The 26314-nt window shown below is 40.1% G+C and overlaps 3 protein-coding genes across 3 annotated transcripts; 1 reads left to right on the top strand and 2 right to left on the bottom strand.

Moving 5' to 3' along the window:
* Positions 1 to 178: 178 nt before the first annotated feature.
* LOC115596241 (myelin and lymphocyte protein-like) lies at positions 179 to 7771 on the bottom strand. The gene is made up of 4 exons (XM_030441125.1): positions 7648 to 7771; positions 3023 to 3187; positions 1976 to 2149; positions 179 to 1804 (listed from the first exon to the last, which is right to left on the bottom strand). The coding sequence occupies exons 1-4, from the start codon at positions 7732 to 7734 to the stop codon at positions 1730 to 1732; spliced, it is 501 nt and encodes a 166-aa protein (XP_030296985.1). The 5' UTR covers positions 7735 to 7771; the 3' UTR covers positions 179 to 1729.
* A 7686-nt stretch (positions 7772 to 15457) lies between these two features.
* nphp1 (nephronophthisis 1) lies at positions 15458 to 22326 on the bottom strand. Its single transcript, XM_030442634.1, has 20 exons — positions 22161 to 22326; positions 21566 to 21627; positions 21340 to 21400; positions 20809 to 20942; positions 20422 to 20617; positions 19823 to 19924; positions 19393 to 19550; positions 19202 to 19250; positions 18983 to 19070; positions 18698 to 18792; positions 18451 to 18579; positions 18240 to 18314; positions 17972 to 18082; positions 17764 to 17846; positions 17419 to 17495; positions 16870 to 16963; positions 16598 to 16710; positions 16430 to 16503; positions 16080 to 16124; positions 15458 to 15953 (listed from the first exon to the last, which is right to left on the bottom strand). The coding sequence occupies exons 1-20, from the start codon at positions 22224 to 22226 to the stop codon at positions 15675 to 15677; spliced, it is 2091 nt and encodes a 696-aa protein (XP_030298494.1). The 5' UTR covers positions 22227 to 22326; the 3' UTR covers positions 15458 to 15674.
* A 785-nt stretch (positions 22327 to 23111) lies between these two features.
* LOC115597053 (C-factor) lies at positions 23112 to 25992 on the top strand. Its single transcript, XM_030442635.1, has 4 exons — positions 23112 to 23472; positions 23874 to 24051; positions 24125 to 24219; positions 24311 to 25992. Exons 1-4 carry the CDS (start codon positions 23146 to 23148, stop codon positions 24500 to 24502), a joined length of 792 nt encoding a protein of 263 aa, XP_030298495.1. The 5' UTR covers positions 23112 to 23145; the 3' UTR covers positions 24503 to 25992.
* Positions 25993 to 26314: the final 322 nt, after the last annotated feature.

Raw genomic sequence — 26314 nt, forward strand, 5'->3', positions numbered from 1 at the left:
ACAGCACAACTTTGGCTCATCAGTCCATTTCCAGCCATAGCCAATGCAAAAAAAGAGGAGCTGGATGTTTATCTCAGGAGTTGGTGGAGACCAAGTTAAAACAACCTTGACCCGCAGGCCACCAGCCCTGATTTATACAGTAACATAAATGTAAAATGACCAAGAAGAAAAGCCAAGCTGTTTGAATATCCAATACATTTTATTTCACATTGATTCATAGATTCCAAATATACCCGTAAAGTGAAGTCCCTCTTAATATTTACATCATCAAATGTTTTGGAAGTTCTTGTAAAAATGCAAACAATAAGTCATGCGAAAACAGTCATTCATACCGAACATCAGACCGAGCCTTTCAAAAGAGAAAACAAGCAAACACTAACGCTAAATATGAATAGAAAAAGATTTGTGGTGGTCAGAAGGGAGAGCCGTTGATCCATTCAAATTCATACATCTTAAGTTCACCGTAAAAAATGGAGAAAGCATGCAGGAAACAAAGGACAGTCCTCTCGCCAATCAAACCTGTTTAGATATTCAGTGTTTCAGGTTGTGAAAGGTACAAATCCTTGGATTTATTACTGACTTAAATGTTATGTACTCACACAAGGTTCTGCGACGGAATGTGTTTTATTGTTCAAGTGAAATGCTGTAACATCTCCAAACTGCAGAAATGTTTACCGCGAGCTGGAACCAAACTTCTGGCAATTTAATTTGTAAAACACGTTTATAAAGAATGTGAAATGTTTTGGAGTCGTTGGTAATTTCACCTGTACAGCAAAGTCAACAATGACATTTTAATTACTCTCTGCACTCTCAAGTGTTTTATTAGGTCCAGCTGCCAACAAGTTAATAAATTTATCTTGTTTGCTGTCAGCTGCTTAATCAAAACACGTCACCATGTTTGGCTAGCTAAGGCTTCTCATGACACTATTTAAAGGGCCACTCCATATTTTATGTCTGGAACAAAATGTGTAAAATCTTAAGCCTGTGGTGACCACAGACCTTATTTCAGGCACATAAGCGAACATCAATTAAAAAAAACCTCATAGACTCTGTTGGTTTCACTTGTCCCTGTTTTGAAGTATCCCTCCTACAAGAGAAATTTGGCTGAGGGTAAATTCAGTTTAATTTGCGATGCTCACAGACTCAGAAAACATACCTTTGTTGCCCAGAATTATCTATGAATAACTTGTTTTGGAACTTCCTCCAACATAAAAACAGTTGCACTGAAAACTGTTAAGAAGTGTTTGACGGATGAGTGAGAAAATGGTGTTTTGTATATCGTGCGAACTGACCCTTTAAGGCATTTCTCTCATTAAAAACATTCAGTGCAATGAAAACTTTGTTGTTGCCCTCATTATAAATTCATCTTCACATATCATAATGTAGAACCTGCTCCTAACTATTTAAGCAGATTTGTGGTTAAATTAGTTATTTACACTCATCCATCTTCCACCACATTTATTTCTGACAAACACATTTTACTCCACTTATTTCATTTGCATCTATCTGAACAAATCGCTGCCTTATTTTTGCATTACAGTCAATTTAGGGGTTCATAACGTGCGGGGCTACCTCGCTAATCAGTCCAATTTACAGGTGACATTTCTTGATAACCTGTTTTCCACTCATTCATTCATTTGATGTTTTGGCACTTTGGCTGGCGAAAATTTTAAAAAAGCACAAAATGGAAAAAGTCATCTCTGGTTTACTCCGGTGACAGATCAGATCGTTAGGACCTCCTCCATCTGATGGCGGAGAAAATGGCGTGGAGGAAGTAGAGAAGAGTGGCCATATAGGACATCACCTGAAAACCACAGACAAATAACAGATTAGATTTTTTTTTTCCCCCCACCTGATTTAAAAAAAAGTAGCAATGAAAAACAAGACTGTAGCTTTAAAAAAAACGCTGGAAAAAGCTGATTCAGAAAATAGCATCTTGTCTTTACAGAGTTGAACTTCCGTGTTTTTGACATACCACTGCAGCAATGTCCAGCCTGTAGACTTTGAGAGCGTCACCGGTTAGAGCCTGCACATTCCCCCCGAAACCTTGCAAAATCGTGATACCCCACCCTTTCAGAACAGTGATAAAGGCCAGATCCACCGACGCACTGAGGTAGAAAACCACCGCCACAAAATGATAACCCGCGTCCTGCAGGGAGGAGGAGGGAGGGGGGAGGGTATGGAGGAATAGAAAGAAAAAAAAGAGAGACAGAGGGAAGAGCCAAAGGGAGGAATGAGACAAAAAAAATATAGATTTTATCAAGAGATCCAAAGGGGACAGTGGTGGATGAAGGAGGAAAATTGGTGAGAGAGACACAACAGACACAGTTAAAAGGAAGAGAAACGTGAAAAAGAAGATGAGAGAAAGTGAAAGAGGTGATGGAGGAGAAGAAGGGACAAGAGAGGGAACACAGAGGAGAGGACGTGGTTACAAAATATGAAACATGACGTCGAAGAGAGGCAGAAAACACAACTTTCAAATCAACCAACCATTTCCTCAGCTTTGTCCACCTTAGTTACTGGTGAGAAGCGCAACTGATGCAGTTTAAAATCATAATGGTTGCCGATTTACCACCGCTAAATTCTTGATATTGTTTGAATTGAATCTTCCTCTTAGTTCTCAGCCCACGCGTCGGAATAAGATGTTGTTTTATACATTTCAGCAAACCACAGATACATTCAAATTGTATTCGCGTCAAATCATGTGTGGCGAGGAAGGCTAGAAAGCAAAGAAGGCTTGAGTCTGAGTTTTAACATTTGCAGGTGAAACCACACAAAATTTTACCTAAAGAAACATAAGATTTCAACATATGCGTACTTTGCAGATAGGCAGATGACTGACATTTAGCATTATTGGTTGGGTTGCATTTGTAGATTTCCTTAGCAAATATAATCATAATCATCAAATAAGTGTAAGACTACAGGCAGCCGACGGATACCTTTGGGAGAAGCTAGCCTGAATCCAACAGTAACATAATCCACCTACGAGCCCCTCTAAAGCTCACTTATTGGCGTGTCTCACCAGGGCGGGCCAGATGCTGCTGCCATTGGCTCCGCAGAGGAAGAGGAAGAACCAGAGTGTCGTCACCACGAAGCAGAACACAGACACGAACATCACCCAGCCCAGAGGGTTGTCCGGATCGACGCGGGTCGACGCCACCAGGATCCACACCAAACCTCCGAAGACCTGCAGGGTCACACAGGGGAGGTGAAACAGTTTCTGTTAGCATTTGGCAACAGTCTCATGACGAATCAGTATAACGGGTCGAGTTTTACTTTGATAGTTCCTTGCTACTGGAGCTGTGTTTTTGCTTTTTAAACGTTTTCATCGTTTCCTTCAGAGTTTTTCAACGTGCCTGCACTTTCATGAACTCTTTTATTCTCCCCACAAGATGAACAGTGACAACACCTGTTGTGCAAGACACACATTTTGAAAAAAAGGGGGGACCCATCTTAACTTTCCATTAAAGTTACAACTGTGTCGTCGCCAAGTCTGTTTCATTCTTCAGAATGCTCCTTCAGTGCTTCTCGTATAAAACTGGTGGAGTGCCCCTTAAAGTAAGGGTTGGGCTTACACACACACACACACACACACACACATTGTTGGCACTCTTGGGTCAGTCTCTCTCCTCCTTTGACAAACATCGTGCTTAAAGGACTCTTTGGCATTCAGATATAACATGAACCAGCATTTGTTCCTTGATAAGAGGCACTTTGAAATGCTTTACTGTACAGAGAAAACCATTCCCATTCTTCATTGTGCAATAAGACACTTTGTGTTGTGACAGGCCTTTTTTTATAGACCAACACGACTGCACCAATAAACTAGAATGGCAGTAAGTAGAGAACATACCTCCACCACAGCCAAACAGTCCCCTTTAATTTAATCAAGCCTCAATAGTCCACTTCAAAATGTTGATGAGTCCTGAAAATCAATCAGTTTACATTACTGAAACTGAAGCTGAGGTTGGAGTGAGACACTGACCACCTGTAAGACTTTAAAATGTTGGTTAAAGGGATAATCTTCAACCGGTTATAGACCAACCACGATTTCTTGCAATTCGACCCACAAACATGGCGTAACCAGGTTTCACTCAGCTGTGCACACACGGCGAGTTCAAAGCCGGGCCAGTCTATTCATACATCAGCCGCTATGCATTTTCTGTAACTCGGAGACAAACTTTCAGTCTGACCACATGTAAAGAATGTGACACGCCCTGGATTAAACAACACACCTGCAGGTAGTGCAAATATTTACTGCATTTATTCTTCTCTCTATGACTGTATCACTTCAGCAGAGCGATATATCAGCTTACACTGATGGATTTCCTGACGTTCATGCGATTTTCTCGATGTGTGAGGTGTTTTATTTCAGAATCTTAAATTCCAAATGACTTCTGTGGGTCTAACATTTGTCCACATCACTCCAACAGTTGACTCACTGATGGAGAAAACCTTTTATTTTTACAAAATCAATATAAAGTTTTATGTTTAAAGTAACATTTAAGCACAACGAATCCATATTTATTTATTTATTGTATCAGTCTATAAGAATATGACAGTTTTCATGATGTTCTTAATGTGAAAATGAGCTTTCAAGCCAATAAGCAGTGAATTATCAGCTCAAAACAACATGATGTATTTTAGCGATAATCTTTCTACTTTTTAATTATATGTGTATGAGTCTTTTTACCACCCTTTCAAAAACAAATCTAACAAAGTGTGTTTAAGTAGCTCCCAAAGTAAGAAAATTTTAGGCTCTGTCATTTTGTAACAGCAGGTAAAAACGGATGATATTATATTATGTGATGAAGAAGTTACATGTCATCGCTTCATGACTCTTTTTATTTAAATTTAAATTGAAAACATTTAAGGCGAGAAAGACACATTAGTCAAATAACCGGCAGTGTTCGAGCACAGCGTGTGGAGAAAGGGAGATAAAGAGGTAAGAAAACACCTGAGGCCACATTTTATTACTGTGAAAACACTGTTACTTCAGAAAAATCATGAAGCTAATCACATGCAGCAAATATTATTCAAGCCTTATCCACAGTACTTCATATCAGACTATCGGCATACAAGAGGAACATGTCCACTCTTATCATCACAGGTCAAAGGGAATTAGTCTGAAGGTCCTGGGTTGACAGCAGTCACAATGTTCAGATGTATCAAAACAGCCAATAAACTTTTGAGAGCACTCAGATTCTTCATGTGACTCACATTGATAAGAATCCTTGCATTTCCAGTAAAAAGCTAAGTGTGCTCCTCTTGGCTAAGCTATGTAAAGAAACTGTAATGAGCACATAGAATGTAGAACATTTTCTGATATATCTGACAAAAAATCTCGTCTCACTCTGGGTTGACATTGGAATGAAATATAACCGGTGTGAATCTAAGATAACCAAAGATTTTGCACTGAAAGAATGAGCCAGACAAGAACTTAAGTTTGAAAATATTCCAAAATTAACTGTAATAATCAACAAAATGTGAAGAAATAAAATTTTTGGAAATTATGTTAAAGACATGTAAGTGTTGCAGAGATGTCTCCGGATGCTGAAGCATGCTAACAAGCTAGCGATAGTCCATAGAGTCGATGGCCCGACAATCAAGCTCAGCCAGAGTCAGCTAATCAGAATGCTAGCTGCATGGCCAACTGAGCTAACTAGCTGACGGCAGCTACAGTTAGCAGCAATTAGCGGTTGCTCTGGTATTGCTGGCCCCTACAAGGCACTTTTCTTACATACTGCGCCTTTTGCTGCTGAATTAATTTACACAAAATGCAAAAAAAATGTATGCCTTGCTGCTCCATCACTCAGTTTCATTCCAGGAAAACAAAACTGGACAGAAGCAAAAAAAAAAGCAGCCAAGCCCATCTTTTCCCTGCCCCCCTTTTTTTTTATTCGTGCTGTTTTACAACTTAGAACCAGGGTAGTAAATACTACCAGTACATTTCCACACCTGAGCTGCAGATTATTTCATGAAAAGGTGCGCTGGCATGGAGCCAAAAAAAAAAAAAGCAAGCATGCAGGTAAACCATGTGAGATGGTGGCTGGTTTCGATTTACACCTCAATCTGCAACTAAAGCTGTTTTTCCACCTGTGTCACACGGATTTAATCGTGCAGAAAACTCAGATAGTCCGTGGTTGTTTCTGAATGATTCAAGCAAACATGAGCTTTGTTGAATGTGTTATATTCCTTCCTTAACCCTAATCGAGATATTCCACTTATATTCCACAGGGAGGACAGATACACCTCAGGACAGATTTAAATGATAAGAGCAAGACATTAGAGCTTTCAAAGTCTTCTCACTGACGGAGGAAGTCTGTGCCCTAAATCGATACAACAGAAAGACCTGATATACCAACATGATCCAAGTTTGAGCTACAATACCAGTTTGGGGTTAACCAAGGTTTACCACTGCGACTGCAACGTCTATGAGTCGATCCCCTCCTCATTACCTATCACCTCTTTACTGTCCAGTTAACAAATAAAGACACAAGACGTCCCCCAAGAAGTTCAGGTTGAAAAACGGAGCTTATGTTACAATTACTAGACTGTGGAGTTATTGCAAAATTATTGAAACCTTCAAGTGTAAACAGTAGGCTATGAACAGGAAGCCTTTTTCCAATAATACAAGCCTCAGGAACTCCAAAGAACATATTCACAAAATAACTTTATTCCCTAAAAAAACACATTCAATTATCTTGTAATTAATCAAACTCAGTCATAGTCATCTTAGAAAATAAACGTTTCTACCGGAATGACCAGGTTACACCCAATTATTGGAGTAGCAAAACATCTAATGTGTAGAATAATCAATAATATTTGATAATCAACCTACGCTTGTGAACGCCTCTTACACATCTAAGATATCTTATGGTACACATCTCTTCTGTAACACCTTCTGTCTCAGACCTGAAGCATCGCACAGTAAAAAGTATCTTTTTGGTTTTATTTTTTTCATTTTACAGATTTTTGAAATATTAGAAGTTTGCTTTACTTGCAAGGAAAGCCTCAGAATAACCGAGTAGAATCATAAACTACAGTTTATTATTAAAAAGCTTTAGTCTACTTTAGTTGGTAATTCTGATGTAATCAGTTCCTTGACCCTTTCAAAGTGAAGTCATTGTTTAAAATTTACAGTGTACAGACTCGTAAAAAAAACTCAGGGCTATATCTCACACTGTGAAAAAGTAATGTCAATTTTTTCCTTGATATTTTGCTTTTTGTTGTTAAAACATGTCGAAGGTGCTGTTTTCTTGTTGTCATGTCAACAGTGTGTCTTCCACTGGAAATGATTTGCTCTCTTGAAGAAACTCTCAATATAAACTCAGCAGAAAGCCAAAAATGCCAACAATGTCAATAAAAACCAGTTAAATCGTCTGATGCTTGTGTCATTTTCAAGCAAAAACCAAACCTTTCGACTCCTCCTCGTGGTTTGTGGTCACTCTGCTCTGGGTTGGCTTCACTGATCAAACACTGAGGCAACGCAGCAATACAAAACGGGTTGTTTGTTATCTGAAACTGACTCGCCTTGATGGAGCAATGATGAGGACGCAGGAAACAAGATCAATATCTAAATGGTGCCCGAGGAAAGAGGAACCTCCAAGAATATCAAAGTGAGAATGAACAGATGAGAAAACTCACAAACTCAGGGATGAAGAACACGTCAGGAATGGAGGTGAAGATCCTGCCGCCTGTGGGCAGAACATCCCCCGAGGTGGTGGAAGCCATAGTCCAAACCTGTGTTTGTGTGCGATTCACCTAGAATGAGATGTGTAACGCATTTTAATCTGCTTTTTAAAGGCCGTCTCACACTCCCCCTCCATCTCCTCCTGCACCTCCCTCTATCTCCTCTACTCCACCTCCACATCCATCCCTCCGGTTTGATACGACCAGTTTGACAGGTGCTTTTTTGGCTTTGTGTGTGTAGCAGGAGGATGTCTCAGGTCTCAGTGTGTGTGTGTGCGTGTGTGTGTGTGTGTGTGTGTGTCTGCCCTCATGTCTTCCCAGTGTGTTTGTGTGTGTCTCTATATATGGTGACAACCCGTTTACATGCACACACAAAAGTGATTGTGAGGCAACTAATGCAGCCAGGGGAACAAAAGGAGGTAAACGTCATTCTCGGTAGTTGACAAATAAAAGCTTAGGTCCTGCAACTTAATCTGCGCTCAAATAAAAACCGCTGCCCTTGTCATTAGAAAACACACCGACAGTCGCTTCTAGGCCAGTTTCACAAAAGTTTCAGTCTCAGTTATAAGACTCATTGGTTATTGGTTCTCAGTAACAGTGTGTTGGATGAGTTGTGCAGAAGTAGCAGTAGTGTTACACGTATGCTGTATTGGCGCTGGATGTGCAGTCGCGTCACCAGGACACATGTCGGCAATGTAAGTCTCTGCAACCACAGCTATGTTCAAACCTTATGTCGCAACTTTAGGCACAAAAATAACGGGGTTAATGACCATGTTCTGGCTTAATATACCTGTTTTGGTTGCCACAGACACGACTGGAGGTGTCCCGAGGTCACTGAAACCATGCAGTGGTTTCATGCTTGCAAAAGTTGAACCACAGTCTCGAACTGCGGTCACTGGCTTGGGAGCCTTCTTGCTTGCAACTCATACACCTCCGTCACCCGATGTATGGGAACCCACGGAACCACATTCCTGCTCAGTCAGCTTTGTGGCTACCACACATGGCCCGAGAGAGGGAGGGTCAGTTTGGTTTGTTAATGTATAGCGAGCACATGGGAACGACAGCCAGGGGGAGGATGGAGAAGGGCAAACTCACATGGCGATGAAGTGCTTTGGAAGTGAAACGAGAGAGCGAGCAAAGAGCAAACAGAGAGAAGAAGAGAGGCTGGGAGTGGCTGGGATTTAATGTATCACCTGTAACATTGTAGTTTTCCGCTTGACAACAGAAAAACAATAATCTGATGGACAGAGGAGATTCAAGGACACTATGACCTAAGTAAAAATGTGCAGTCTAAAACTAACTCAGTTCTGATGTTATGCGAAAGACGGAGACTGAGCCTGCAGAGTCATCTTAGGGCCACTCACTGCACAGCTAACTGAGCTAACTTACTAACGGCATATATAGCTACAGCAATTGTTATCACTGGATAGATCGTGCCAGCAAAGTCTTTGTGCTAAGTTGAACTTATCGGCTCCTTGTGATGACTCACTTTTTTACACACTGATATAAGTGACGTCAACCTCATTCAAATAAACATATTAAATGTCAAACTATTCCATTTGAGATTAAACTAATATCACATTATGTTTATTGTTTCTTGTCACAGTGAGACGGTGAGCTCTACCTTACAAGTCGGATTGTGCTTTTGTCTCTGAGTGTGTTGTCCACTCAAACTGTCAAACACAGCGTGATGGTTTCCAGGCTGAGGGATTCAAACTCGGCACAATATACAAAACCTATTGTGTAGGATGACTCACAGTCCTTTAAATCTCTGTCTCAGTTCATATCGAACAGCCCTATGTGTCGCAACAAAATACATAACAACGTGCACCTTTGAAATGATTTTGTTGCTTGTTGCTCTTTTTCTGTTTGAGATTTGAGCTTCTCTGGCTTCAACTTCTCATGCAATTTATACAAATCAAGTCAGAAGTTGTTAAGGAAGATCTGCAGCGAACTGAGCGACTAAAACTGGAGACAAACGTTTACATGCTCGACACTGAGCTGCTGAGGTTTAACAACAAGGAAAGTGTGGGGCAGTTGCGAAGACTGAACCTATTCAAGAAAACCACAACGTTTTGTTCAATGAGCATCAGTTTTTACCATGTCTATCAGTGATGAACATGACGTGCTTTAGAGCTTTAGATTCATACTGTTCAGGGTGAGCGTTTCAATGTGCAGCTATGGGCTCAAATTTCACATAATCTTAAAGGGCGAAGAATGTCTCATTCACTTCACTACCATGTTTAACCCCGTGTGTTTTGTTAAGTTACTTCACCAACTAACTGCGCCATTATAGATATTTCATGATGAAACAGCCTTTGAAACAGGGCCGGCTTCCTATAAAAGGCATTTTGTGATTTGCGCTAATGACGCACTCAGCTAACGAGTCATTTAAAAGGTACCATAAAGCCTCAATATTATGCAGTGAGTCATTCTGTAAGAGCAGCTTTCATGTTGTCCAATTGAGGGTTTGTGTCTTTCAGAGAGAGAAACCTGCTTTGTTCTGGAGATGCTGAACACACCCTGAGTCAACTTATTGATCATTTAGCTGCTGCTGAGGTCACTGAAGTGTGTTTGGAGACCCTCCTCTGCTTCTTCAAAAGCTAAAGGTCAAAGGTGACGCCGAGGAGTCTAAATGGAGTGAGGGTTGTTCCATCTGATTGTATTACATTTTCTTTTTATCTGCAAACAAGAGAAGGAAGCCGGACAATGACTCCTGTAGCATGTTCTGCTGCCCCCGATTGTCCAAAAACAAATCTATTAATGAGATGTTAAAACATAAAATGGTGCGAACATGGTAGCAAACAGTAGGGCCCTATGATTTCCGAGATCACGGAACTGCGGACGGAATCGTGGAATTGGCTGATTAAAACGGAATCTATTTTTAACGCGGATTATCTTTGCTAATTTTTTTTAATATCTACAACTTAAATTTTCAGAACAATTTTGGTATGCAAACATTTACTGAATCTTCCTTGAGAGCTGACTTTTATTCAATGAAACCCATAAAAACACAAAATATACTGCTGTATGAAGACTTGATGAAGTCAAAATGTTTTTGATTCACTTTAATTTACTCTACGGTACAGTATTGAGGAAATGTGTTGTTTGTCACCTAAATACATTTAAGTTAATTTCTGTTTAATTTGTGTACATTTTACTCATTTACATTAAAGAAACACTGTTTTTGGTAGTAAAATAAGAGTAAAAGGTAAAAAAAATGGATGCCCAAAAATTAAAATGGAAAAAACGGAATTTGGGAAAAAATAAAACAGATTTTATAGTACCCTAAAACAGCCGCTTATACTTGCATCTAGAAGACATGGAGCAGCTTTATGGTAAGTTTGGAGGTGTGTTTGTGTCCCCACGATGAATATAATACCAATAGGCTTTACTATCTTAGCACTGGTTTGCTCTAAATCAACTCCTGAGGGAAATATTTGGTTCTTTGGCTGCTAGAATCAATTATGCTGCTACCCTTACTTGCTGATGGAGGGCAGAGAGCATACAGTGGGGTTGTTTGAGTTATTTTTCACTAAAGGCAGCTGCCTGATGTGGCTGACAACATTTGGTAACAGGAGCGGTTTGAGTTATTTCAAACAGTAAAGTTGCAGACCATAAAATCAAAACAACAAACTGAAAGATGGTAAAACGCCCTGTAGAGCCGAAAGGGAATTGTACAGTCGGGTAATAATTCTCTGAGGGGTCGTCACTTTGGGTGTATCTTTTTAACATTACTGACTCCCACTAACCAATAATCCAGTCATCCAGTTGCTATCTTCCTCACAATCTTAAAGGAAGAGGTCAATTTTCAGTTCATACTCGTTTCACAATTTAAAAGCTTGTGAATTAATCTGTGGGATATTTAATTGTTTAGTCTATCTCCTTGTATGATGAAATGTGAAACTATCCGAGTCTGAACCATCACAAACAAACACACGCACGCACACACACACACACACACACACACACACACACAGAAACACACAGAAACAGAGTTACACTGGCTGGGCAGCCAACAAGTTGTGTTTGGCCAGTGTTAAGAGAGACACACCTTTAGACAAGCTCCTCCATTATGGATCTGATTACAAGAACGCACACACACACACACACACACACACACACACACACACACACACACACACACACACACACACACACACACACACGCACACACACTTCCATGGGAACCCCTGCCAGCTCTGTCAAAACACAATGGCTATTTGTCAGTGTCAGGTGTAGTAACACACATACACAGATACACAAATAATGATAAAGAATGCATTGTGTTTTATATCCTGACTGACAAAACTACACATTTTGTGCCCATAAAAAGATTAATGCATAAGATTGAAATATTTCAGGACCTCATTCCACTGCACTGCTAACTCGAGGTGCCTCTGATAGCCAGACAAACTGAACTTCAACTTGAGGAACCAGGTTCAAACCCTATTTGTTTGTCTGCTCTGAGTTCCTGTTAGCTCCAGGGGGTCTGCTCTGTAGCTGAACCTGACGTCTGACCCCCCAGGAGGATGGCGAACACAACTGCTTCTCCAAAACATCCTGCTCTCTCTTGTAAACTTAAATGTTAAACTTACACCTTAAGGAGAAATGTGTCTAAATACCTGCCGCATCAGCCAAAGAGCACATGAAAAAAGTTAGCAACAAACTGGTGAAAATATTGGAGCCAGATATTGCCCCCTTGGAGTTGGTGGTGGAGACCAAAAACAGAGCTTAAACTATGCTAATCTTACAGCATGTCAGCTGGATATGTAAAGAAGCAACTGTTGACAAGGGAACAGTAGAAAGCAGCAGATCATACACCCCATTAGGATACAGAGCAAATAATGTACGTTTACATAACTAATTGTATCTCAAAAGATAATATCCAATTGTATCAGCACTGTTGCCTGTATTTTTTCCTTTTATGAAAAATCGAGTGGACATCCTTTTTATGAATATGTGGCATTATTTGTAAAATATGTGCACTTTGTATCATATTTTCAGTCTCCACACTGAATTAAAATTTGTTTGTCTCTGAATAATTTCATCTCCTCATACAAAGTATCTCATGGTGGATGGTTGTTTACTTATTGAATCGAGGAGTCAGAAGACATCTCTTGGCCTCCAGGATCATCTTTCCTGCTCAACTAGTCCTGACCTGCCTTCCTCTTCCTCCTCCTCTTCCTCCTCCTCATCCTCCTCCTCCTCCTCCTCAGACACAATTGTCCTCCTGGGGCACAAAGAGAAGTGGGTGAGCGGGTCTCAGCGTTTCCAGGTGATAATAGCAGGCACGTTTACAATGAGGTTTTCTGTCTGTGGCTGAGTATCATTTCACCACATGTAAAGCTCAGTGTCTGGAGATTTGCAGATGGGTGTCCTGTAACTTACTGTACTGTGTTTAACTGATAATAAACAAGCCAGGTTTTACCTACGGACTTATTTGGTGCTGGCTGCAAATATCAAGCCTCCTGCATTTTTCATTCAGACTATTATGAAAATCTATCTACCAAGGAACTCCAACATAAACCCGTCTTCCACTCATCTTACACAGGCTTATAAATCAATTACTTTTAAAAGTGATGTTACCCAACACTGCTGAAGGCACACATCAAGTTTCCTTCATATACTGTATGTTTTATTCAAACTAAGAAAAAGAAGCCTCTCATAAGAGTTGTCACTGTCAAACAATGCATGCTGGGAAGTTTGCTCATATGTTGATCATGTTTTTTTAATTTATTTTAATGAGATGATTGACAAGTGGTCTGAAAATTATTAAAGAAAATATTATTGAGTCTAATAAACTTTTTACAGTGTAACTTTCACGTCTGACTAATGTCTAGAGCACTGAACCTCTTTCATAATGTTTATGCTCGTTTACGATTGTGACAGAATTTTATATTCTTTATTTCGTCTACATGAATATTTAAGGAAGAATGAGCGTCACACTCATTACTATTGAATCAAAAGGGCCAGCAGTGAAGAAGCTACATGGCGATCTGTTCCATGGTTCTGTGTCAACATGGTGTTTCTATGTAATTAAAGCGAAAACAGTGAAGTCATTCTACAGGCATCTTCTCCATGAGTTTTCCTCCCTTTGTTTATCGCTGCCTTTAGATATTCTATTACTATCAGCCTGACAATGTTTTTTTCAGCACTAAACACAAAACGCTCTCTGGTCACCACAAGCATCATGGCAACAGCGTTGGAATGTGGAAATACAGGATATTCAGTATTCAGCAGCAAACACTGAACCGAGGACTGTGCACACCTAGGAGGACGACTTCACTTCACATACGGAGGTCTTTGATAGTTCAGTCATCAGTTGAGCAGGGGACTGTTTTCTGGTTAAAGATTCAATTTTATGGTTGAGCTAAGAAGTTTTGGATCTTAGTATGTGTTGTGGGTACTGTTTCTTAAATTTCCTTAAAATTCTGACATAAAAAGTTACAGAGTAAAAAATTATTTTTTTTTTAAAAACTTGCTATTCATGAACCATCATTTATGGATATTGAACCAACCTGCACGTTTTCCAGAGATTTTGTTTTTATGCTTTTTGTTTTTCAGTTTTCATTTTTGTGATATTGTGTTGCATATTGCCGTTTTTATGGCATTTAAAAATATATATTTATTGTTGTAGGAATATGTTTGTATTTTCAAAATGTATTTCCATTTTATTAATGTTCATTCTGCTTCTACTCAGTCATCCAGTTTGATCATGAAGGCTTATAAATAATGTTGACAGTAATGATGTATGTGAAAAATGCTATCTCACTGTCATGATGACCCTGAATAATTACTTCAGATGTGAAACCGCACCTGATGACTGATATCGTGGCCCGTCTGCGCCCAGACTGATCCAACCTCTCTCTGCTCCTGGTCTTTTATACAGGGCTATAAAAAGACGTCAGCGGACTAAACATTAACCCTCATCCCCTGTAACTCTACACTACACACACATACACACACACAAAAACACACACGACCAATGTTGAACTACTGGGTGGAGAGGAATTGCACAGTTCAGTGACCAGTGAGATGACGGGGCTGGTTTCATGAAAACAAGTAATGATTTTAACAGAATGTTTATTCAAAAAATAGAACATGTAGTGAGAAAAAGCAATATATCAAAACCCTCTAATAACATCACTACTGGTTGTTTTATTACATAAACGTTTTGGTATCAGCACAAAGAGTTCTCCCTTATTACTGTATTCTGTTTCAGTGTTTACTTAAAGAAGAGCAGAGTAAACTCTTCATTAAAGACGGGAGACAATGTCACCATTGTCCACATTAGATTAACCGTTAATTTCTGGTGTATTGAAAGTGTCTCATGTAATAACAAAGTACACAAAGATATCTTAATATATGTCAATTATTTGAGGGCATTGTGCCAGCTTTTCTCAAAAGTGAGACCACATTATGTCCTGTCACCAGCACCAGACTGTTGCAGGGATGATGTATTTTTGTGCATAAGCCAACTCGTTAGCATAGCCCTGGTTCTACTCGGATTCTGTTAGCAGATATAGTCTTTCACATTTACTGAAAGAAGTCCATATTTATGTTATTGTCAATGAATCCCCCCAAAAAGACTGAAACCAACAATAATTTGATCGTACTGACAAGTGCTGTCTGTGTATTCAAAGGCCAAAAAACACAATCATAAAATTACTGTTTCCCAGAGAATATAAACAATCATTTACTCAATCAGCAGGCAGCGGTGGATGACTGAGAGCCACAGTCAGGCTGGGGAAGATACAGAGCATTGAGAAATTGACCAATGGTTTTTATTTTTCATGTGATTCATTGACAACAATAAAAAATTACCACCAGCTTCATCATTTAAGTTAAAAAAATGTCTTTATGGCACATTTTAGAGTTATTTTTCAGAATATCATCATAACTTGATTTTAATTTATTAACATTTTAAATAATTATCAACTTTAAATTGTACCTTTCCTCTGAGTAGTGTGATGTTGCTGTTACCGCACCACACAGAGGAGTTCAAAGGTCAACTCTGACACATCAAATGCGAGATGCTGATACATGGGGTCCACAAAGACCTGAGGGCCTCCTGATTGGCCTGTGGTGTGCTGGGTGTGTTTGAGAGCATCCAGGGTGCTGTAGATGACTCTAGCTCGCTGCTCCTCTGAGGGCGGGTCCGCCCAGCGATGACAGGGCAGCGAGGGTGAGTGGAGGAGGAAGTAGACGGATGACATGTACACTTTAACGAACTCCTGTTTTAAGAAGGGCAAGTTTCTCTGCAAACACACGGAGGAAGGAATGGTTTAAAAAACCGTGCTCACTGCCGTCGAGGAAAGATCATGCTTGTTTATACTGCCAGCACCCTCTACAGGTCAGTGCTGGTATTACAAACACAAACTGACCTTCTGTGCTCTGCTCATGTGGATCTCAGCATCCAGCCAGGTGCTCTGAAAGGAAACACCAGTTAAGCTTAAAGTTCTGCACAATTATTAGTTGAAGGTGTTTTGTACATCCAATCAGTTGTGAGCAAATTATGTATGTGCATGTTTTTTTTGTTACTTATAAGCTCTCAACCCTGGAAGAATGTTATCATTCTCATCAAGTATCGAGACCGAAAAAAGGTTGAGTTCAACAGTAAAATCAAGACTTATCAACACTCACTGAATATTATGACCTGCCACAGTAATTATATACAAAATTATTTCAAAAATAAAGTGTTTTTGATCTTTTTATTAGTGCACTCTTTACTGACCCTGAGAGCATCCAGCAGGTCGGGTTGATCCAACAGCTTAGGGAAGGTAGAGAGTACAGGATTACATATCAGATCTGAAACAGAGAGACATCTTATTTAAACAGACTGCTGTTTATAAGAACATAAATATCTCATGGATGGATAAGAGGCATTGGAGGTGTGTGTTACCTGCATTCTGCATGGTCGGCCTGTCCATCAGCAGTGCGTCAGCGAGCAGTTGCCTGTGTAGAGCCAGCAGGTGGACGCAGCTCAGATTGTGCAGCAGAGAGTTTGGAAGGAGACTGAAGAGGAAAACATGCTGGTTACCAACATACAGTGTAGTGCATTTTCAATCATGTATGTGGCTGAGGTGAGCATTAATGTCTTCAAATAAATCTAGTAATGTTTTATTGTTACAGCATAAGTTCACTCTGGTAGTTTTTCTTTGCTGATGCTCCCACCTGAGCTGTGCTCGGATCCGGCTGTTGGCTGATTTTATCTTGACGAGGAGTTTGGGTTGCCGTCTGGCCTGAAGTATCTGTTGGAAAACACCAGCTGGAGTCGAGAGGAGAGCAGAGAGGAGAGAGGCTCCAGTTTATCTACATTTTTTTTTTAGCAATCCTATTTAAGAATAAATAGTTTCTAAAGTTTCAAACTGGCTGATAATCCAACAAATACTTAAAATACTTCGATCTTGGTCTTTAGATCACTCTATGAAGGTCTCGTCTTGGAATTGACCACATTTTTACTTGGTCTTGCCCTCCGTTTTCAGACGAACAGCACTCTTTAGCACTATTTATTTTAAGTCCAAGACTGTGGCTATATCACTGTAATAAAACCTGATGACAGACACTGTACTTGATGATGGTTTTCTGTGGGAAGTCATCCAGAAAACCTGATGCTTGCACAATACATTTTATGAACATCTGATTTGGAAATAGTTCTATGGAGAAACTTTCTGACGGGACTTTATGTGGCAAACAGCATTGAGCTCTGTGGCGTCTTCTTACATGCTCTGGTGACTGATGCCTCCACAGTGACATCCTTCTCATACGGAGTGCCGCCGTTCACTGGCAGCTCATAGGTCCTGCACACAGGTTAGAAAGGATTTTAAAGTTTTAGGTGCATAATGATTCCAGTCCATCCCTACTTCATAAACATTGTTCGCACAGTGAGTAGGTGTGTTGACCTCACTATGTGCACGTCTGTCTATTTAAAGACTGTGTTTTCGTCTATGAGTATGCACATATCGTGAGCTATCATTGTCTAGCTGCATAAATACTGTAGTATATTTTTTGCGATATAAATGTATTTATTTTGATGTATGTTTGTGTGTGTGTGTGTGTGTGTGTGACCTGTTGGGAAGTGGATTTCCAGCGTCATCTGTCAGTTTGAGGAAAGCCCAGCCGCAGCTCAGGTCGCCTCTCTCACCTGTGGACTAAAACACAAACAGATGTTTTTTACACAGCTGCCGCCCAAATCTTTTCTCAACGGTGGTTTTCCAATTCCTGTGTCTGACTGCACTAGTTTAATTCCATCGGTATCATGTGTGTTTGTCCTTACATTCCGTATAAAGGTGACTCCCAGTTCAAATAGGATTCCGAGGTTGGGAGATGCAGAGTTGCAGCGAAGGAAACAGTCTCCATCCAGGAGGGCAGGGAGGATACCTGTCATCTGGAGGAAACACACAGAAACACTTGATTTCAGATTTAACTTCAGCTTTAAACACAATATTAAATTATATAATATGATTTAGATTTGAGGTTTGAACTCATGGTGTAGTTCAAGAAAATGCTGGAAAGGAAGGGAAACAAATACGCTGTAAACATACCTTTGGAGAGAAGCTCCAGGTCTTGGGGCTCTTGGAGTTATATGTTGCCCTAACTGTGTGGATGTTACTCAACACCTGGAACACAAGTGTAGCTCATTTATAAAAATAAAAAATTAAGTGTGGGATAGAACAAGAGAGTGAAAAGTGAAAAAGTAGGTAAAAAAAGGTAACTGATACATGATGCTTCCTAATAAGTCAAGTATATCTGAACCTGAGTTCCATCGAAGGCACAGAGGCGAACGTGTCTGCTCAGGACCTGAACTCCGACGCCAGGAGTAGGAATCATCCTGCAGCTCCACAATGTGAAACAAACGCAAGTCCTGACCTGCCGAGCACGAACCTATCAGACAGAAAAAAATATGATGTTATCAATATCAATGTCAAGACAACTTGGTCGTGACTGGATGCCTTGCAGTGAAAAACTTGACACAATCACATTTGCAGATGAAATGTCTCACCCTGCCAGTGTCCGGGTCCAGGAAAAGGTCACTGAAGGAGAGCTGTGATTGGCTAAGCTCAGGCTGAACATAGTGACTCCCTCTGTATGCTACACCTAGAAAAAGAAGGATCCTAATTAACTCACTGTTTCTGTGATTTTTCTAACATATCCTCTGGATCCAGCTGTATGATTTGTAGTTTTTGACTTTTGGTCAGACAAAACCATCAATATGAAGACGTCACTGACATGCTGTCTTAAGTGCAAGTGTGTGTGTTTCTGTCTGATAGTGTTTGCATATAATCACCTTCCTCCACGAGCAGTTTATTGAGAGTTGATGGTCTGAACCCTGAAGGTATCGCCCCCATGGCGGAGAGCACATCTGTTGCATCAAGCTGTCACACAGTAACAACCATGAATACATTGTACTGTATACACAATTTAAAAAACTTTTGCTTTGATATTTGTTGATAAATAAATATAGAAAAAATAAGAGTAACAGTAGTTGTAGTTTGTAGACATTTACCTCAGTCAGAGCTTTCCTGACAGTACCCCAGTTTGAATGTGATCTACCACTGTTAAATGAGAGAACAATTCAAATAATCATTTTCGTAATTACTGAGTGTTAATCAACAGAGCTGTCTGTTGTACCACTTTAGCATCCATTTGACCACAACGTTTTATAAAATCTACAAGACGTAGCTTAAAATGTTGAACCTTTGTTTCTCTTTGTCGTCAGTCAGCTCTTCACCATCTTGATCTTCCTCGTCCTCTGACTCCTCATTTTCATCATCACTGTTGTCCTTTTCATCGTCGTCATCGTCATCATCATCGTCATCGTCATCTTCTCCTTCATCACCAACACCAGAGCCCATCTGAAATCAAATTCAGATTAACAGCAGAGGGTTTATTACACATAAATATATATATGTCTGACCAACAGTCCAAAACCCAAAGACTGTTCAATTAATTATCATAAATGACGAAGTAAAAACCAGCAAATCCAGACCTTAAAAAAAGCTGGACCCAGAAAATATTAATTTCAATGAACCAGTCGATTCAACTACTAATCATTGCAGCTCTACTAAGAGTAATATTAAAACTGTTTGACACTTGACTGTGATGCAGATGTTTACAGGTTGTGTACCTTTAGGTAGGTTTTTGGAACCACCCCTCTGTTGCCTTTACTGTCCTGCGCCAGCCACCATCCATCTGTTGTCATCCTGATGATCCTCAAAACCTGCCCTCTCTAAAAACAGTACAAAAACAAACAAGTCTTGTAAGTTCAAGTTATTTATGCATTAATAACATGTCAGAAGCTGAGCCTTCCTGTAGCAGCATGGATATGGACATCTGGAGCGCAAGAGCACCCTCTGCTGATGAATGTAATAAAGTGCAATTTTAAAAAATCAACACCGTCATCAAATTGTATATTTTGAATACTAAATTTTTCAATACAAAAGCCTTGAAGATGTTTAGTAGACATCATGATATGAAGACATTTTGGTATTAGCAAGGAAACAAGGAAAAAGGCCCCTGCTCCTAAACCTTTAGATACCTTCCTCATTTAAAAAGTTTGGGCCTGGGTTTGAGCGGAGGACTGAAAATTCAAAAGACTTAAGGGGATGGTTGGAGGCAAACTGCAGCTGAACTCCGACTACTCACTTTAACCACTTCTATAGACTCCTACACACTTCTGACATGCAGCCTCACTGCGTATTATCGTTGAAACAGCAAGTACTTCACCTGTACAGACAGATCTCCCTCCTGTTCTCCTTTGAAATCACTGAGGACTGTGTAGACATGTGGGCCGGACTGAGAGGGCGGTTTCAAGGCTCGTTTCTCCTCTTCATCATCATCATCATTGTCGTCGTCACTTTCTTCTTCGTCATCATCATCGTCATCGTCCTCATTGTCCTCGCCATCTTCCTTGGAAACATCACTGTGGATTGATACATGGTGACGTGGAAAGATGTTTTAAAATTTTGGATGAGATGTCCGAATAACGTTTCTCTACTAAAACCTAAAAAAATTAGCTACAAAGCTACAAAGCTAGCTATAAAGTTCAAATGCACTGGATTGTTGCAGGGAAAATGAGCCACTGTACTCTACAAGAGCACACATGTCACTGACCCTGCAGTGGTACTCGGTCCTGGTGGTGAAAGCTCTAGAGAGAGTGTGTATATACGCTCCAAGATGTCCTGCAGTCGTCTCTCCTCCTCTTGCTTCCTCTGATCGTAGTTCCCCACTGGAGCCAGCTCATCAGCCTACAAAATCAAGCAACAAATTAAAACATCAATTTAGCTAGTTCAAGAGTTTACTTTGAAAGAACAGAACAATACAAAACAGTAAGTTTAGACGCCTACTGTGACACACATCTTTCTTTTAAACTGAACCATATCTCTCATTTAATCAATAATGTACAATATTGTGTTCATTTTGTTATATTCCAAGGTTTCCCTCCCATTTAATGTATCACCTTGCTGACAACAATTTGAGTGTCAACATGAGTGTACTGATTTTGGATACTGAATAATGTCAATTTTCAGAATAAAACAACTGATAACTAATATTGTTTTGACTCCACTTATTAAAAACAAAATAGTTAATAATAACAATTACTATAACAACAATTAACAAGTTTACAGACAGCACAAAACTCACTTTGGTCAGTTTATTCAGTGTCTTCAGCGTCTTCTCTGCTGACATCTGCACTTCTTGACACCTGTTTGGAATTGAATATTAGACTAAAATCAAATCTAAAAGCTTCACTTCAAAAGACAATTAAGAAAACTAAATGGGGCATGATGATGAAAAAAGAAAACGGGAATAGAGGCAGAGTAGGTCAAGGCCCCCTTTATGTTTCTTCTATGAACATCCTAATCCTTACCTCCGAAATGCTTTCTCAGTGGATTCATCCTGACTCTGCACATCCGTCACCAGGCTGTCCACCTGGATTACAAGAACAACGAACTTTATCGACAATTTGCAGCAAAAGCAGAGACCAGCCTTTGAGCCTGTCCTTTGAATGTGCTTCAAGCTGGCCAATCTCCATTAAGAATTTGGCCTTTTAATGTTTTTTCTACTGCTTGACTGAACACTTGGTTAAACAATAACAAGGCCTTAAATCCATTGTATTCTAGAAAATTCGGCATACATTTCATTCTTACTTTTATGAATACCTCAACTTTGTTTACGTTGCTTATCAAAATAAACGTAAGAGGCTAACCAAATGGCCAACCAGCTATTTATATGTATATTTCAGCTTAATCATGACACATAACTGAACTTGTAATTAAATCGGCTTTAGCTTCAGCCTTCGCATCACTTTGTCTGTAAAGTGGCCGGTTAATGGGACGACTGTAACAATTGTAAGTCTATTCAGTGACGTTAACTTACTGTATGTCTGAGACTCAATGCCAAACTCGGTGGATTTCAAACACCACCGTTACAAACACACAGGCAAGCGCCATTCTGTGACAAACCTGCTTTTTGATTTCGTCCACTTCCCTCTTGACAAGCTGCAGAGGTCCTTTTCTTTTTGGAGGCATTTATACCGTGTTTTATGGAGCACAATCCATGTGTTAGCTGCACATCACCTAGCTAGCTAGCTGACGCTACTCTTCTACTGGTCGCTAGGCAACCGAGTTCCTCTTCAGTTTTTTGACTGCATGTCTATAAGTGTTAAAGTTATTTCTTATATATTTTATTGTTTATAGAAATTGATACAAAATACGTGTATGTGTTTTTATATATTCATAATTACATTTATTTTACATACATTTAGAAACACTCTGGCATGCGTTGGTCCGGATTTATTGGCGTTTGGCAATAATTACCGCCACCTGCTGGACTGGAGGATCGATCTGCAGAAAACAAAAAAAGAAGTCCTAAAATCGTCTGTTTTAACCACTAAATAAACTGAAAAACGCTATATATTGTCTATGATTCCTCCCCATGGAATATTTTATAATGTCGCTGCCATACATTTTTGCATGTAACACACAACATCTGACTGTAGATGGGAAAAGACTGGTCGGTGGTCTAAAGTGCCCGAACAAAAGCCAGGGTATTTTCTCTTAAAGCAACTCTACAGCTCCATAACAGCACAGCACACAGTGTGTGTAAATCGAGTAAAAGTCCAATGAAACACGTGCCTGTGCAGAGTTGTGTAAGTGACTTTGTAATCACCGGCAGAGGGTGCTTTCCTTGTTGTGAAACATGCTGCCTTCATGTTCTCCTCGTTAGCTTCCATCTATACAATTCTTAAAAATATAGATTATGACCTCACATTATCGGAACCTTTATAAACAGACGCGATCAAAAAAATGCATCTTGAGATCTTCTAAAAGCTACTTCTAAGAAAATTACCCTACTATTTTGCCCCAAAAAACTAAAGTCCGACGTTTCCGGTGACCATGAAGGCATCATATACTACCTTCAACTCCGCTGTTACGTCAATTACCTGTCATGGCGGCTCCCATCGCACTCATCCAAGGGGCAAGCAGAGGACTGGGTCTTGCATTTTGCAAACATATCCTGAAAACCAAAACCCCCGCTGCCGTTATAGCGACATGCAGAAACCCGGACGGAGCCGCCGAGCTGCGGGGTCTGGCCGGCCAACACCCGGGCAGGCTGACGGTCCTCAAGCTGGACGTGAACCGAGAGGAGGACATCCGAGGAGCTGCGGACCAAGTTAAGGAGAGCTTCGGTCGGCTGGATCTGATCATCAACTCGTCGGCGATGCTCCATCCGTCTGGAAAAGGAGAGACCAGCCTGAGAGATGTGTCTGCTCAGGTAATGACCCATAATTGGGTCATGGGACTGTGTCAGGCAACTCCTAACCTCCCATTCCAAACACCATATCAAATTCTGCTACTTAAAAAGAACACCCTCTAAATTGACTTAAATTTACATGCTTTCTAAGGAATCATTATTTTGCAAGAAGAGCAGGGGTCTGCTTTTAAAGTCGGCTTAAAAAGCAATATATAAAGCCACATTCATTTCAAGACAATGTAACCTTTTTTCTGTTAGACTCGAGGATAGTACGTGGCAGTGTCAATAATAACATGGAAGGAATAATATGATGACTTATACAACCCATTCATTCATTTATTCGTCCACTTGAGCTCAACTAAACAGCCACCACACACAGTATGTCATTTGATCTGTACTGATTGACCTATTTTCTCTATCAGGGCATCATTTCCACCTTGACGACCAACACAGTGGGCCCTTTGGTCATGGCCAAGTACTTTGCCCCCCTCCTGCAGAAGGGTGGAGGTGGTTTCGGTCAGCAGCCCACAGAGAAAGCCAAGCAGCACAGCGGCATTATCGTCAACATCACCGCCAAAGTTGGATCCATCGGCGACAACGGTGGGTATTGTGTTGCTGATGGCTCAGAAACACTTCTTTTTCACTTCCTTAACGTTCCCCTCCATCTTCTCAGGTCTTGGTGGCTGGTACAGCTACAGAATGTCTAAAGCAGCTCTCAACATGGCTACCAGGAATCTGTCTATAGAGCTGGGCCGCAGTCGACCAAAGGTAGCACTGAGATACCCCTTGAAATGTATATACACCCATGGTCACCATCCTTAAAGAGGCTTTATTGACTCCTTGATTCTGATTTTTCCAGGTCGTGTGTGTGTCCCTACATCCAGGAACAGTCAACACCGACCTCTCCCGGCCATATCACCGGAATGTGCCAAAAGACAAACTGTTCAGCTCCGAGCACTCTGTCAGCTGTCTAATGGGCATCATAGAGGCACTGGATTTTGAAAAGACCGGGAAGGCGTTCAACTGGGACGGGACTGAACTCCCTTGGTAGAATCAATAAATGGACAAAGAGAGAGATGAACTTTCACACCTGTATTCTTGATGCTAAATCTTTCAGGACTGCTCAGACTGTGCACTAAGCTGCACATGACTCTGAGAAGTCGTCAGAGTTGGAGTGTTGGAAGTTCCTGGTCCAAGCAGTCAGAGACGAAAGTCCTCTACTACCTCACAACCAGCCAAAACGATTAAAATCCCCTCAAACACTTATCATGACAATAATAATATCGTCACAGAAATATTCTACGTGGCCTTAAGGTTTGACACAGTTGTAAGTATGCTAATGATCCAAGGTAGTATGCAGAAGGCTCATTTTGGTGTAATATCATCCTAACATTGAAGGTTTTCTGTCAAAGGACTACTTGGTCATTTCGGGAGATAACTTGTGTTCTCGCCAAGATTTTGTTGAGAAGATTATTACGACTGTCATATTTGTCCTTTAAACACGAGGCTAGGAGACAGTTAGCTCAGTTTAGCATAAAGACAGGAAAAGTTAGTATGGCTGTAACACTAGATAAATAAATCTGACAACCCTATTAGAGCTCACAAATAAACATTACACCACGTTAGGTTAATTTGTACAAAAACCCGACTTTTAAAAGAAGAAGTTGTGGTGTTATTGGGGCATTATGTGCAAGTGTGTTTCTTGGCCGGGGCCCAGAGACTTCTGCCTTAGCCTCATCGTGATGACGAAACTCGAAATTGACTGGGCCTGGCCGAGACATGCACATAACCTCTCCCTATGAAACCACAACATGTCGTTTTGCCGTCTTGCTTTTGTACAGCAAGCTGTCTCCCCCTGTTTACAGTCTTTTTGCCAAGCTAAGCTAACCCTCTCCTGGCTGATATGAAAGTGGCGCTGATCATCTAACTCCTAGCAAGAAATCAAATAAAAGCATTTTACCCAGAATGTCAAACTAGTCCTTTAAGCATGGTGTAAACCACTTAAAATATTCCTTGCTGTGTTACCGTAGCCATAAAATAATATAAAAAGTAATCGACATAAGTCAGCTAAATTGTGTATCAAAGTATTAAAGCATCACAGAAGGATTCTTAACAATAACATTCAATCATAGCCCGAGACTCAGAGGGTTAAAGGCGACATTTACTTAATGCTCAGTTGGCTATAACTAATTGGCCGAGTAATTACGGAACTTTATCCTGTTATGGGATTTGTGTACAACAGTGACCTGAATCTTTCCATGTCCAGGTTACCAGGTTAATTTATTACACTAGTGTTACAACCATTTGTGATAATAGCGTAATAGTTGCTGTAACACTTTATAATAAACATCATTAGTAAAGGTAAGTAAACTATTATAATGTTAATAATTGTCAATTGAAAAGTTGCAACTGATGTTTGTAACACTTTGTAAATGGTTCGTAAATATGGTCTTGTTGCTATGTAATCATTAATTTGATCAAGGCTGCCCAAAGAGGTGCTTGTGGGCCAATGAAAAAGAAATAAAATATAAATAAAAGGGCTGTTTTTGCTGTACATTTTTTTTGTGTGATTAAAAAAAAGGAAAAATCTCTTTGCACAACAGTCATTACTTTTAACCAGAAGATGGCAGCATTTCGAGACTCTAATTAGTGCTGTGTAGTTTAATGTGGTATTAAAAGCTGACATTTACATAGATTAGGAATGTCTGGCCTGATTGATTCTAGTGATTGTTTTTCTTTAACAAGCTGAGATAGTTGCTTGACCTTTGTATTTTCACTGACACGTGCTTGCTATGTGTTTTAGAACATGGCTTGCTATCCAATGCTATTTGCAAGAAAGTTAATTTTCGAGTGTCATTTTCCT

This window comes from Sparus aurata, chromosome 15, assembly GCF_900880675.1.
Source record: "Sparus aurata chromosome 15, fSpaAur1.1, whole genome shotgun sequence".
Lineage (NCBI taxonomy): Eukaryota > Metazoa > Chordata > Actinopteri > Spariformes > Sparidae > Sparus > Sparus aurata.